The 15,390-nt window shown below is 37.0% G+C and overlaps 1 protein-coding gene across 2 annotated transcripts; it reads left to right on the forward strand.

The window, feature by feature from the left end:
* Window positions 1–3,301: 3,301 nt before the first annotated feature.
* Window positions 3,302–15,300, forward strand: LOC116168181 (neurotactin-like). Of its 2 annotated transcripts, none has more exons than XM_031483861.1 (6): window positions 3,302–3,607; window positions 3,659–3,800; window positions 8,134–8,351; window positions 8,404–8,488; window positions 9,359–9,491; window positions 13,139–15,300. In XM_031483861.1, the coding sequence occupies exons 1-6, from the start codon at window positions 3,371–3,373 to the stop codon at window positions 14,559–14,561; spliced, it is 2,238 nt and encodes a 745-aa protein (XP_031339721.1). In that variant the 5' UTR covers window positions 3,302–3,370; the 3' UTR covers window positions 14,562–15,300. The 2 variants fall into 2 exon arrangements, with proteins under 2 accessions (XP_031339721.1, XP_031339722.1); XM_031483862.1 differs by having other exon boundaries at window positions 8,407–8,488.
* Window positions 15,301–15,390: the final 90 nt, after the last annotated feature.

Here is a 15,390-nt window from a genome sequence, read left to right on the forward strand (position 1 = left end):
AATGTTATAGTTTGTTGTACAAAACAATTGATTTCGATGAGACCATAAAAACATACAAATTTAGCACTATAGACCGGACGTAAGTATTGGTATGGCACCTCTACCTTCGATCTTATTTTCTGGTAGGCAGTGAAATTAGCCAAAATTCTTCCGTTGAAATCAGAGACGGTTTTTTTTCGATTTCTTCGGAAGTATCGTCCGAACACAAAGTTCGTACCAAAACCGTAACCACAGTTTCAGCGAAACAGCAATACATTCGAACGACGAATTTAGCATATTTATTACCTTCAGAATATTTTCTCAACGACGAATACACGTTCACAACTGTGTCAATGGCAATGACCATTATTCGCACACCGCGCATAAATACAGGATAGACTGAGGAGGCTAAACTATAAAGTTCTAGTTTACGTTAAAGAGAAATATTAATGAAACAAGTATGAATTGTGCACAACTCCTGTGCAGATAAATCGAGGAGATCGAGGAGGAGGGCTATGGTTGGTAGAAATGAATTCATTTCGTTGAAATCTTTCATTAGAGTACCATGAAGGATAAAACTAGTTCCACTGGATAAATTTCCTCTGGATAACGATCGTGTTATGACAATGATTTCTAGCCTCTAAAATGCCAACAACAACCACATAAGGATAACAACTATAAATTGTGCACAACTCTTGTGCAGATAAAGCGCATTTTTTAAACCAAAATAGCTTTTGTTTTGACATCACGAATGGAGATATTTCTTGCAGACGTCTTAATCGCCCTTTGTGAGTACCCTCTTCCCACAATCCGTTCTTGAGGTGTAAGGGAATATACCCGTTCACAATAAGAGGCCGAAGAGGAGGGCCTATGGTTAGTAGAAATGAATTCCTTTCGTTGAGACCTTTGATTAGAGTACCATGAAGGATAAAACTAGTTCCATAGAATGAAGGACAGTAGTTGGTAGAAAACGGTTCCTTTCGTTGAGACCTTTAATTAGAATACAATGACAGATTAAATTAATTTTTACCCCCCCCCCCTCCCTCCCTCCAATTGGTTATCGTATGTTGCAAAAGCTATGCACGTTTTACTTTAAAAAAACAGCGCATTTTTTAAGAATTAAAAAAAAGTGCTATTGCTTGCGTTTTGTCCGTCCGTCCGTCCGTCCGATCAAATTTCGCTATCTAAAAGACCCCCCCCCCCCTCACCACGAATTATTTCCTGAGATGCTGTTTTTGAAAGTAAAACGTGCATAACTTTTGCATACGACAACCAATTGGTCTCAGATTTTGCATACGCATGCAATGAGGGGGGGGGGGAAACACATGTTCTTCCCTTCATGGTATTCTAATGAAAGGTCTCATCGAAATAAATTGGCTTGTAGAAACTATAACTTTCCCGTGCGACTCTTTTGGGAGTGGAACTAGTTTTATCCTTCATGGTACTCTAATGAAAGGTCTCAACGAAGGGAATTAAATTCTACCAACCATAGCCCTCCTCCTCGACCTCTTATCGTGATCGGGTATATTCCCTTATACCTCAAGAAGGGATTATCGGAAGAGGCTACTCACAAAGGGCGATTGAGACGTCTGCAAGAAATATATCCATTGGTGATGTCAAAACAATTTATACTTGTTTTTCCTAGGGGCGAAATTAACCACCTTTTGCAAGGCGCGCGCCTACGAGGGCGACTTTGGGCGCCCAACAGTTTTTTAGTGCTCTTATAGAGGTCTTTCTTTTCCGTGTCGCCAATAGAAGCTCGAGCTATAAGTTGCGTACTATTTTGTGGCGGATGGACGGGACTTTGGAACTAGGTACCTACAGAGAGAATCTGGTAGCCCCCGAGGTAAAGTTAAAACTTGAAACGCGAATTGGGAGTGAACGCGACGTCTCAGTGGAATGGCTATATGAAAAGCTGAAGACACCGGGACATTGCAATATTTTACAAAATATTCATATTTACATTAAATATTATGAACGGGACGTCGGAAGTGAGTACCGACAGGGGGAATGTGGTAGCATTGGACAAGATCTTATTGATGGTGGAGTCAAAACTTTAAACGTGAATTGAGAGTGCACGAGGAAAGTGGGAAGCGGGTACCGACAAAGTGAATGCAGTAGCCTTCGACAAGATCTTTTATTGATGGTTGACTCAAAAGTGGCCAATAGGATACTGATCTGCCTAACAAAAATGCGCTGAAGTCCCTACGATCTCACACGAGGACTTTGATAATTTTTTTAAAATATAGCCTTTTCACAAAGCCCTGAATGGTGACGCGGGAAGAATGCCCTGTTACGCTAACCCTATTGTAGGTAACATACCTACGTAAAATGGAAACTGGTTTTAGTATCTTGAGGTAGGTATACTACAGTGAATTCTGAAGGAGGTCCATTAATCATTCAGAGATTTCTTCGGAGCTAGCTCTTCATGATAGCCGCGTGATTATTGCAAATCTCTAACGGAAACAAATTTTGGTTCAATAAAGCTACATTGAATTTATATTGGGATGTATTCATTCATTCCCGATTCGCCCATTTTCACGGGAGCGAAAAAGAGTTTTCGCTATCTGGGGTGCGCGTTTCATGCACCTGGTGCTTCATCCACCTTTAAGTTAATTACCTAATAAAAAATTGTGAATGAGCCAAACTCTGCTCGATATCCACTCAACCTAAAAATGCAAATCCAACGAAAATGTTATACCCACCGGAAGTTGTAAACGAAGCAAAGCGCAGGTGTAGAGGTAGATTAAGAAATCGGTCTGGTTCTAAAAGGCCATATGTTCAACTTTCAATAAAAACCCAGAATCATCCATGTGTCATCTGCACCGATTACATTATACACTAAACTGATTTAAATATGATGTAGCAATTTACGTTATGATGTGCACCTCTTCAATACACATGTCGGTTAAAATGTGAATAAAAAACGACTTGGGGGCACGTGAAACGTTAAAACAAATAAACTTCCGGTGGCAGTTGTATATTAACTCATTTAATTCCAACTCTATTTATAGTCCAAAATTAGGTACATCTTAGCATGGGTTAAACGCATCTTTCGAAATCCGAAATACAAATCATTAATTTTGGAAAATTCTCTGTTCCACCGGCTTCTTTTGTGGTGGTACTCAAACCGGCCTAAGGTGCGGAAGGAACGCTTCCTGTTTTAAAGAAGTTAATAACGAAATACCTACGCTACCGGCTACCAAAAGGGAAGCCAGCCGCACTAAGCAGGGGGTATTTTTTGTGTGTTATGTACTTGCGCACTACAGGGCATGTGTTCCCGTAACAAAGTAAATACTAAGATCAATAAGTTAGTAGGGTGCGTTGTGCATGTCGTTTTGTGATCAAATTTGTTAATGTAGCGCGGCGTGCTTTAATTTAACAAAAAAATATGGAAACTACCGAAAAGAGCGACGACAAAAAAATCATCGAATTAGAAGAGCGAGAGAAGATATTAAATTCGGAGAACAAAAGCTCTTCGCCGCCGATACTCGAAATCGAAAACGGAATCAAACTAAATAAGACTGATATTAAAGAAGGCCGAGAGGTACAACCAAAGAAGATACCGATCGGTGGTATACAGATGCCTGGATTTTTTACGAGGAGCAAATCGAAGGAAAGGTGCAAGGTGCGATTTTTAAAACTTTGTTGTTTCTGTTTCGTAAATTAGGGGTTGTAGGATACGGAAAATGATCAAAATAGTGAGACTGAAGGGGTTGAATTATTGCAAGCGAAGGAGGAAGAGGAAGTTAAAGGACCGCAAACCCGTATTAAATTGCCAAATCCGTTTAGAAAGTCAAAACTGATTAATGAAGATGAAGGTGAGGTTTTTTTGTACTTTTTTTTGCGATAATTGCACTGCAGGTAAATTTGACTCAAATTGCATATGAAAGAATCGATTTTAATGCGATTTTGCTGCGTCGACGGTTTAAAATTTTAAATGAATCCGAATGTAATTAGCACCGAGCGGTATCGTCGTAAATCGGTAAATCCAAGAAAAATTATTGATACCAAATCAAAATATTTACTTTGTAACTTGGTTACGACCTTTTATACAATATAATACTACGTTTAAGCTTTGAAAATAAACAAAGGCTTATGTCGAGGTTTAAGCAGAACACAAATCACTACAAAACAAGTTATAAATTTAACTTAGGCATTAAGTTTCCACGTAGGTATTTCCAATGGATTTTATATACGAAGTTGAAATAAGACCTTTAATCAGAATTTTCCATATGAAAGGAGATGTAAATGTTTTTTTTTCAATTTATCATTTATTGTTTTATTCTATAACAAAATAGATGTCCAGATATGGGCATAATTTTAAATTATTCACCATTTTTTTTGGGGAAACGGAAAAACAAATTGCTATGATTAACAGGAGTTAAATTTTGTGCTCTTCATTTTAGTTAATTCGATTGCAAAATTTGCAATTATTCACAAATTTCGTCGGGCAACGGGCAAAACACATATTGACTTGATGCATAAGAACTACCTAGATTTTGTGGTCTTCTTGTTGTACTCAATTTTTGGTTACTTATTCACCAATTTAATCGGAGAAACTGCAAGGTACATTGCTTCGATGCACAATAATTTACTTCCTCTCGTCTTAGTTAATTTGTGGGCTATTTCGTTCGTCAAAAATGTACTATCGTCTGTAACGGGCTTAGTTACATTTGCAAGGCTCGAAGACCCCACTTCAATAAAATAAAATTGAACCTCTACGCCACTAGCAAAAAATTTTATATGACAATTAATTTTGAGCAACGGCTAGCTCAGTAATAAAAACTTTTTTCAAACCCTATACCTAAGGGGGGGATTTTAGACATTAACATTTAAAAGCCGTCTGGCATACATTCAAAATCTACGCTATATAGTGCAAGAAGAATCAAGCCCTTAGAGAAATTTTCCAAAATATGGTTTTTCCTTTTGTAGGTACTTTCTTCCAACATTTTCCAGATTTTCATGATTAAGATTTCACATGGCCAGTCGATGTGTCTCGATCTTTCCGCCCTTTGCGAGTACCCTCCTCCGCCACTCTGTTCTGCAGTTTTGACATCCTTTGTGAGTACTCTCCTCCGACAAACCGATATTCGCTGTTTAAAGTTTTCACATCACCAGACGTCCCAATCGCCCTTTGGGAGTACCCTCCTCCGACAATCTGCTCTTGAGACGAGGAGGAGAAGTATGATTGGGAAAAAATAATTTCTTTCATTGAGACCTTTCATTACAGTACCATGGAAAATAAAGGCAGCCCCTCCCCTCAATTTTGATAAGTGGTAAGCGAAGGGCGGTAGTTGGTAGAAAACAGTTCCTTTCACGAGACCTTTAATTAGAGTATCATGAAAAATAAAAACCAATTTCTATCCCCCCCTCGCCGTCTGATCTCGAAAAGGAGTCTGAAGACAGTGTTTGTAGAAACCAATTCCTTTCGATGATACCTTTCATTAGGATACCATGAAGGGTAGAACGTGTGTTTACCCCTCCCCCCTCCCAAATTTTCAAAATATTTACATGTCACCACTATACAGGCATGCGTATACAAAATCTAAGACAAATTGGTGCCCCATGTAAAAGTTATGCACGTTTTACTTTCAGAAACAGCATCTCGGGACATATAATTAAGGGGGGGGGCTTAGGAGAACAAAATGTGAAGGTCGTTTGGCACACTTTCAAGGTATAGGCTACCTAGTGCAAGAAATTCCTTCCCGGTAGGGCAATTCCCCTAAAAGTAGTTTAAAACCGCACAAGTGGATCCGGACGAACAAACGGACGGACGGACAAACCGCAAACAATAGGACATATTTTTTAATTCTTTAAAATGAATTAAACATTCAAGTAACTTACGTTTATCGATGAGTTGAAGCAGTCTCGCATTGACAACTGATTTTTTCCTTTGGAAGGCAGCAGTTATTTAGAAAATTGGGTCGTGGGACCCCTTTTGGCAGTGATTGACGAATTTTAAATCGGCAAAGCCGTGTTTCAGGTTCCTCACAATTTATTAGTTCTAATTTGCTTTATTTATTGAAAAAAATGGTCCGCAGTATTGACATATCCAAAATTACCCTCGAAATTACCTTTATACCGCTACCGAAAGCACAAATTAATTCATTAACCTTTTCGCCAATTACAACCACCTCGTGTAAACAAATTAGATGCACAACTTTGATTAATGAACTGGTTTTTCAACTTAATCAGCCCCTCCAAAAAATAGCGCAATGCAATTTTTTGCAGCTTGGACCTTAACGCTTTCGTGGTAACAATGTATTTCAATGCGAGCATCACAATCCAGCAATGCATCGGAGCGAAAACCCATCGCACTGTTCACAGTTGAAAATTATACCAGCCCTCCAGTAGTTTTTCCTACTCGACGAAGTCCCCTTGTTGCTTAAACCTAAGTTCTTCGAAACATTGTGGCGCAAATTTTCGGGTGCGAACACACTGCGGTTATACGGCTTTGGGAACAGGGAAAACGAAAGGGAAAGGAAAATGGGTTCAAGCGTTGCATAGTTAACAAAAAAAATCAGGCGAATCTGAAGAAACGAAATAATCCGAAGGGGAACGGCTCTAAGCGTCTAAAAAATTCGAAGAAACAGAAGAATCCAAAAAATTGGAACAATCGAAGAATTTCAAATTAAAGAAGCAAAGAAGTCGTCATCCCCAAACATTACGACAAAATCTCAATGAACTGAAGGATCAGCTGAATTCTGAATAGTCTAAAGAATCCGAATCTGAAGCACTCGGAAGTAAAACATTTTAAAGGATCTAAAGATTTGTTGAAGCGGAAGAATTATTTTTAAAAAATTTGAAAAACCTAAACAGCTCGGAGAAAGGAAAACATACCGACGAATTTGAAGAAACTGAAGACATTAACGCATTTAATAATATTATGAATTCGAAGAAACAATAGAATTGAAAGAAGAACTTGAAACGTGAATAATAAAAATTTGAGAATTCCGATTGAATCGGATCGAAAAAAACCCGAAAAATCTGACAGATACAAAGAAACTGAAAAATCCGAAGAATCTGAAACATTTTACTCATCTGAAGATTTTACGGAACCGGAACAGAAAAATTTTGGGAATTTGAGAGTATGAAGGATCAGAAGAAACTGAAAAATGAAAGGGTTTGAAGAATCTGCAGAAAAAGGCAAAGTAGGTATTAAAAGGAGGCGAATAAACTCAATAAACCAGAACCAAAGAATCGGAGGAACCTGAACGAACTGAAGGATCAGAAAAATCTCAAATCTTGAAGGAGTGTGAGGAATCCTGGAAATATGAAGAATCGAAAGAACTGGAAGAATTTTATTAACAATGTGAAGAAACTGAAGAATTGGAGAAAAATTGAGAATTTAAAGAATTATCGAAGATTTGAGAAAATCTGATGAACCTGAGGAATCTGGTGGAGAAGCTGCAGAAGCAGAAACGATAGATTCCTAAAGAATGAAAGCTTTTGTAAAGCCCCAATAGACGAAATAAACTGAACAATATGTAGGATGTGAAGAAACCAAGATACTTCAAAATTTTAGTAAATTAAAGGAAAGGATTTGGAACCTTCAAAAAATTAAAAGAATGTTGAAGTATTGAAGTATCTGAGGAATCTGAAGAACCTGTCGATTTAGGAGAGGATGACACACATGAATGTAAAGAATGGAGAGAAGAAATAAAATAAAAATGAAATGAAGGTATGGGAAGGGTCGGAAGAATAAGCACCAGGTTGCTAATCTACGTAGAGAAAACGCACTCTCCTAATCCGCACATGTACGTAAACTTGCGAACTTCTTTACGATTCCACTATCCCCTTCGGTAATTGCTCGTTCTTCTTCATTTTCTCATCTCACTTATTTTATACCTAGCCTAATGCAGTTTTGAGGTAGATCATTCGTGAGATCTCCTTTCTATAGATATTCGGATGTCCATATAACAAATCTGCAAAATAGATATGCGTTTGCTCCACAGCACGTTATGAGGATTTTAGACCCAATGGTAATTAAAAATGGTAAGTATAAATATGTAGGTAATATAAATAGATCTCGCGTCGTTTTATGAAAAGTTTGAACTAGAGATCTCGCGAGGTTTATCAGTGAAAAGGGATACATACCTTTAATTAATAATAATATAATATTTATGTAACTATTGAACGATTCTATTTCAGGTGAGAAAACACCCGAACCGAAAGAGAAAAAGAAATTACTAAATACGATACGACTACCTTTAGTCTCAGTTTTTCCAAGGAAGAAAAAAGAGGATCAAATAAGCAATCAATCGGCTAAGGCCGGTTTGGCGTCTATAGAAACACTAGATGAGACTGATAAAAGTGCTGATAGAAAAGAAGACGACTTAAAGAATGTTTGTTTGGACGTAAATATTGACGTATGTATAAGCCACTTAGGCGATTTTTAATTATCTATACTTTTACTTAAAGCAGGAAAAATGCGAGCTAGAAAAACAGCAGCCCGTAGAGCAACCCTCTTGGAAGCATAAAGTGAGAGCTTATCGCATTATTATAAGTAAGTGTACCTATTTAATGAACGTTTATTAATAGACTGCACCCTCTTGTTAATCTCGGCACCTGTTGCAACTAATTTTAAGATCATCCATTAATGGATGGGAGGGAAGGTAAGACGGAATTATTGTTAGAAAATCAAAAATGACTAATAGAGTAACCTCCTCCCCCACCCCTTTTCTATTGTAAGACGGAATTATTGTTAGAAAATCAAAAATGACTAATAGAGTAACCTCCTCCCCCACCCCTTTTCTAAAATAATTATTGATCTATATATACGTATGTGTATACGGTGTCTTGCATTTTTACCCTTCTAGTAGGTAATCCCTTCGTTGAAACTTGGTAGACAACGACGCCACTGTCAAACGTTGTATCGATTGCGTCCTCATATTTTCCAGATGTCACCCAAGCGCGAATTTCTTTTCTGCTGAAGGTATATACAATAACCAATGATCTAAACATACCTTTTTTCCATTTTCTTATTTCATTCCGACAAAGGGGTTTGTTTGTGTGCATTCGCGGCTTATCTGACTTCGTAATCTGTTATTCTATAAGTGATTCATTTCCCTTCTTGCTTATATTCCCCAGTACCTCCAATTACCTAAAACGATCGCCCATCAGCATCAGTACAAATTACAAAGCGCAAGGGGGGATGTGAATTATGTTTGATACTATCTAGGTTTTATTGGCCTAATTCTGTGGATAATGGGCTGTTGTCATAGATATGTTATTGATTAATTGTTGACAAACCGAAAATGGATTTCAAGCCGGCATGGTGTACCAAAAACTGTTTTGGTAAGAAAAATTCTAATATTGTTCAAAATAAGTACTTAAATTAAATTAGGATGTGTGTTAATACTTAATTTCTTTGCAGGTGCCTTCCTTGTTTTGATCATGTTTATTATTATCATAGTAACTGTAACTTTACCAATAGCACCAGAGCATTCAGTGGCGATTAGGGATGGAAGATTTGTGGAAACTATTACTAGTTGTGGAAAAGTTGAAGGGTATGTATTTTATTATTATCTATAATTGCCTAACTTCAAAACAAACGGTAAATGAATTTATTTAAACAATATTCGAAGATTTATTTAATTGGCGTGCGCCTAATGCATCGTTCTATCAGGAAATTTACTTTTCTTATCAAGATGTAACTGACACCTCTTCCTTTAGTAACGGCTACAGTTTTTTCAGCTTATGTAATTTTAATGTTTCCCATGGCGAAACTAAATTTTATGACAGGGTCACCGTACTCCATACACCAACTCAATTGGGTGATATCAAATTTTAACTTTTTTCAGTGATCTGTTCGAAATGTTGCATTAGTTACATTTACAGGGGTTGGAAGCCCCCACTTAAAATAAATTTTAATCTCTACGGCACGGGTTAGAATTTTCCTATAACAATTAATTTTTTGTAATGGCATAAATAAATCCACGGCTAGCTCAGTAATAAGTAAAATTTTAATGGATCTTAGTCTTCCTAGGTGACTATTGCGATCACCGCCGATTTTTTGGGGATGTCGTCAAATGTCGACGTTTTAGCTAATTTTTAGCAATTTTCAAAGAATATAATTTTCTCTGACGTATGTATGTAAGCACGTATGGCAATTTTCTGAGAAAACGGTTCGTCGGATTTTGTTCAAAATGTGGAAATCGTAAATGAAAAAAAAATTTTGGAGCGCGGCGACGGCAAATTTCTTTCTTTTGATATGTACATAACCTACAAAAATTATGCTACGTTTTACTACAAAAAAATGGAGAACAAAAATGTCAAAGTTATAAAACTAAAATATTTTTTTTGTTATTGGTTAGTGTCTTTTTGAACTACCAATCCCAGATGTTTTCAAAGTTAACGAAATTTTAAAAAATGCACATTCAGCAATCTCCAAACCATGTTGAAAGTTGGAGCTCAGAATTGCGTATTTTAAGGGCTTATATATGGTTCCTATTTGCAAATGAAACGTTTAATGTTGACACTTGGAGTTCAGAGTTTCAAACTAGACCTTTTGTTCAATATTATAAACCTGTAATAGGTAAATTCTTTTCGGTCCAGCTACAAATCTGTGCCATATGATATCGGATAAACCAGGATCAAACACGGAACAAAAGGATGAATGTAAATTAGTGATCGGTAATCTAGATCGCTACAGGTCGAGCTACAGGTGTTGCTGGTGATTCTGGTAGAGTACCTTTATCAACGAGTGTAGATTGAAGGAATCCGTCACGTCAGTTAAACTTTTGAGATTACCTGTGCAAGATAATGCATTCACATTGAAGTCACCACAAATATAAGGATTATCCTGTATCTGTCAGTTAAAAAAGTCAGTAAGTTTAGTAATCTATTTAAAAATGGATTATAGTCATCCTTTGGAGAGCGATATACAGTGCCTTCGAGATAAGAGGGTTTCCTCAATATCTCTTTAATTTGACGAGATAAGAAAAATTTGTCAAATATAATTTTACATAGTGCCATGTTTCCCTAAAACTAACTGTGGAAAACGCTAAACACACATTTTACATGACATCTACAATATACAAAAATTACCAATCCGAGGTAGTAACTCTTGAATTTGAATTAAAATCTGATGTTAATTTAATACAAATTTTGATACGCTCCAAAGGTAGCCAGCTCAAATAGATGTAAAGGAACTTCACTCGTTTCCCATTTGTGAAAAATAAAAAGTCTCTTACATCAAGTACATGAAATACGTTGTTAATTATCCGGACCTTTTTCAGTCCAGAAGGTATCTGAAGGTCCTGGATACGGTAACCTCAAACTAAAATCGTATGAATGCCGCAAAGTAATTTTAACACTCCGGTATTTACCTCTGCACGGGCGAAACAGTTAATGACATTCAAAAAGGCGATTCATACACAATTTAAGTTGTTAATCAATCTAAATGAGTATAAAATCGAGTCAATATTGACAAATGGCCAATCTCAAACAAATCAAAATAGCAATAATATTTTAAGTGAAACAAGCAAATAACAAACAAATTCATGGATTATCTACCACTAAGTTGCAAGTAGCTGAAGGCAATACAATTTATAATAATGCGAAGAATAACATTACAACTAAGCACATTTCCTTTTATTATATGTAGCGTAAACTAAGTACACGAAAATTGAATTATAAAATTAAAACAAATTCAACTGCCTTAACAACGCAGAAAGCAAAGTCACACTACATTTTACCATGAACCTATATGAACTGAACAAACTGCAAAATCAGCAACGCTATAAATTAAGATACTATTTCCTTTAGCATTGTATTGAAAGGTGAATGAAATTATTTTCTTGCTCACCTCCAGCTTCTGTGCCATTCAAATAATATTTGCAAGTTCACCTTACTGTTGTCAAGTTTCCATTAAACCCATTTCATGTTGTTCTTGAAAGTTCTTTTTAAGCTCCCTCATTGAAGTTATACCTACGAGCATAACCAAGTTCTTTTGGATATAAAAGGAACCACAAATGTTTATTAAATTTCTAAAAGGCCTTTTAGAAATTTAATAAACATTTGTGGTTCCTTTTATATCCTAAGAATTTACAACGAACCCAAAATAATGGAGAACTACATTACATATATCAAGTTCTTCTGCTCAAATAAGTTCCTCCAGGGTTCGAATCAAGTTAACCTCATGTTTACCACAAATTCTTTTCAAATTCAAGTTCCCCCTCAGTTCCTCTCACAAATTTCGGTCAGGTTCGTATTAAGTTACTCAAGTTCTGTTCAAATTTCAAATTAAACTTGACATCTCTATTTAATTCGTGAAAAGCTAATACTCATTGACGTTCAAAATTTAAAGACAACTTACATCAGTATAATTCCTTGAAGAGGAACTACCTACTAGTAACTTGATTAATTGAAAGGAAAAAAGTAAACGTAAATGATCCATCGGTCCAATTTCGTTACCTTCGCTACCGGCGCTGTTTGCTGTAGGTTATCTCAGATAAGGTGCTGTCATTATACACACATCTGCAGTAGTTTCCTGGCACGTTAAAGTGCAATGGACAGGAATCAATGTTAATTAAAACTCGAAGTCGTGATTAAACGTGGATGTGTCATTATAACTTCAAATTAGAATTGAACTAAAATTGAAACTGAAACCAAGAACTTATTCAGAAAATAATAATACTAATACGGTAACTGTTGAAATTTAAATTGTTTCAAACTGCGAATGACAAAACTAGAACGTTCAACAGTAACAGGTGGTTAAAGAAAATTACACTACTTACCTATTTACCTATATTTAAATCCTCCATACTGAGAGAAAAATTAACTGGAGAATTACACAAAATCCGGTTAATCGCCAGAAATAATATTTAAAGATTTTGCAATTAAACCGACATTGAATTTATTAGCGATGAACATCACTTAACTTAAACGTAATAAAAAAGGAAGTGAAAACATGCACATTCCAACAGGCGTTAAGCAAGCGCCAATAAGAATTCGCCACGAACCAAACAAAATATAATTGAAAACCACAGTGACCCCCAAACAGATTATGCGTGAAAAAATCTAAATGTCAGAAGTTCCCCTCATCTTTTCTCATAAGTTTCAAGTATAAGCGGACATTTCTTATAATAAATGGTTGCGTGTTACTAAAACGCTTTCTAGAAAGTGATTTAAAACTAATAACAAATTTTTTCAGGGTTCTTGAAGATGGGGCTGTAGCCTTCCGTGGAATCCCCTACGCTCGTCCACCAATCGGTGAGCTGAGATTCAAAGCGGCGCATCCCTTAAATTCCATCTCTTATTGCTGGAATAATACAACACCTCTGCTAACACATAACGCAACGGATTATTGCCTACAAATTTACAGCAACGGAACAACTGCAGGTACGGAAGATTGTTTAACTCTAGACGTGGTTACGCCCTACGTTCGATACGACACGCCGCTTCCTGTTGTCGTTCTTATTGGTACTGAAAGTTTAATCGGCGGTTCGCCCGGCAAAATGCGTCCGTCGGCCAGATACGCGAGGTCTCGTGACGTCATATTTGTGAGGCCGAATTTTAGGCTTGGAGTGTTGGGATTCTTAGCAGTCAGTCAGTTGACGCAGTCGGTTCATTTGCCCACCTCGGGTAACTACGGTCTGTCCGATATCGTTGAGGCGTTACGGTGGGTCCAATACAACATCGAGCACTTCGGTGGGGATCGTAAATCCGTCACATTGTTCGGTCACAGAGCCGGTGCTACACTTGTAACGGCTCTGTCTGCCATGAAAGGTGCAGAAAAGTTATTCAAACAAGCCTGGGCTACTTCTGGTGGAGCTATATATCCGGGAAAAACTCTTGTGGAGTACGAGATGGAAAATAAAAACTACATGCCTAGTATTCAATGCGAAACTGCTCAGTGTTTGTTAGATGCCGACGCCGATATGTTAGTAAGCTCTGTTATTGACACGTGGAGAAAACCTCAACCTGATTTACCGTCAAGATTAGAAGAACCGGATAAACGTCATGAGTGGTTGGTACTGGATGGTAACATTCTCAAGGAACATCCTGGAAAGGTGTGGGCTTCTGAAGAAGGCTTTCCAGTCAAACTAGTTTTGGGGACTACCGCCCATGCGGCTGCGTCGGAAACGCTATACTTAAAGTACAAATCATGGTCAGAAGATCTCGTACAACAGCACATTAAAGAGTCGAAGTTAGGGCAGTTAAACATGGTCGATGAAATTTTAAAATTATATCCTTCAACCTACCAAGGATTGAGTGCCATGATATCCGATATACGCATAGTCTGCCCATTGCTAGCGGTATCTACGCAGATGCGTAACGTGCCGTTTTACGTAGTCACGCAAAATCGAGGCGAACTAAACGTTGCCGACGTCGATTCCGACGTCGACGCAATTTTGGGCCGCTACGAACCAAAAACGGCGGAGCAAAAGCGATACGTATCCGCAATGCAGCAATTGTTTTATTATTACGTTTGGCACGGCAAAATTCAGCCCGTCGAACACATCAATAACAAAATTCTTATTGTTGAGCAAGATGTTTTGTTGGCAGCTAACTACACTCATTGTGATTATTGGATTACTAAAGATATTGTTCCTCGATATGCACAATTAGATTAAAGATTCCATGATCTTTGACTGAAAAATATCAATGCTTGTCCATTTTTATTTTAATAATAATAACTTGGTAAATAGTTCTCGTGGTGCTGACGATTGATACAAAATTTATTAATTTGATAAATAACAGTGGCGCCAAATAAGATTATTGATTGAAATTTATAAATTCCAACTGATGAGGCTCGAGTATTGATTGAAAATTTGTAAATTCCAACGGATGGCTCTTTCATATGGTTTCCAAATCTGACCAATCTTCTGAGATTGTGTAGATGTCAATATTTCACGCAAATTCTCTGACATTAAATGGTTAATACATTTCCTATGTCGGTCGGTTAGACCTAGGCTAAGCTTTTTAAAGAACTATGAATGATAACACAAGCATTCCAGGCTATTTAATTTCCATATGCATGGTATGCGCGTACAGATTAGTGTCATCAAAATACAGTGATATTCATGTAGGGGTAGACATAGGAATTTCCTATAGGAATTTTTACTTTTACATTATAAAAAGTCTCCTGAAAGACGCCTAATTTTATGCAATCAAAATAACTTCTTGAAACAAATAAAGATCTCGCTGTTTTATTAATTTTAATCTTGTTGCTTTGGCTTCACAGAAAATAAATCTCTTAAGCTCCTTTAACTGTTATCGGCACTATACCAAAACGCCAACAGCCAATGTGCTGACCAGGATCATTTCCCAAATAAAATGTTTAATTATTATACGCCAACGTGACCAAAAGAGTTATGGCAAAAAGCCAAAAACCGACATAACCCATGTCCAAGCATCGAAAACGGTTTTACTTAATCTCTAAATAACCCTTCTCATAAATGT

The sequence above is a fragment of the Photinus pyralis genome, unplaced genomic scaffold, assembly GCF_008802855.1.
Source record: "Photinus pyralis isolate 1611_PpyrPB1 unplaced genomic scaffold, Ppyr1.3 Ppyr1.4_LG4, whole genome shotgun sequence".
NCBI lineage: Eukaryota > Metazoa > Arthropoda > Insecta > Coleoptera > Lampyridae > Photinus > Photinus pyralis.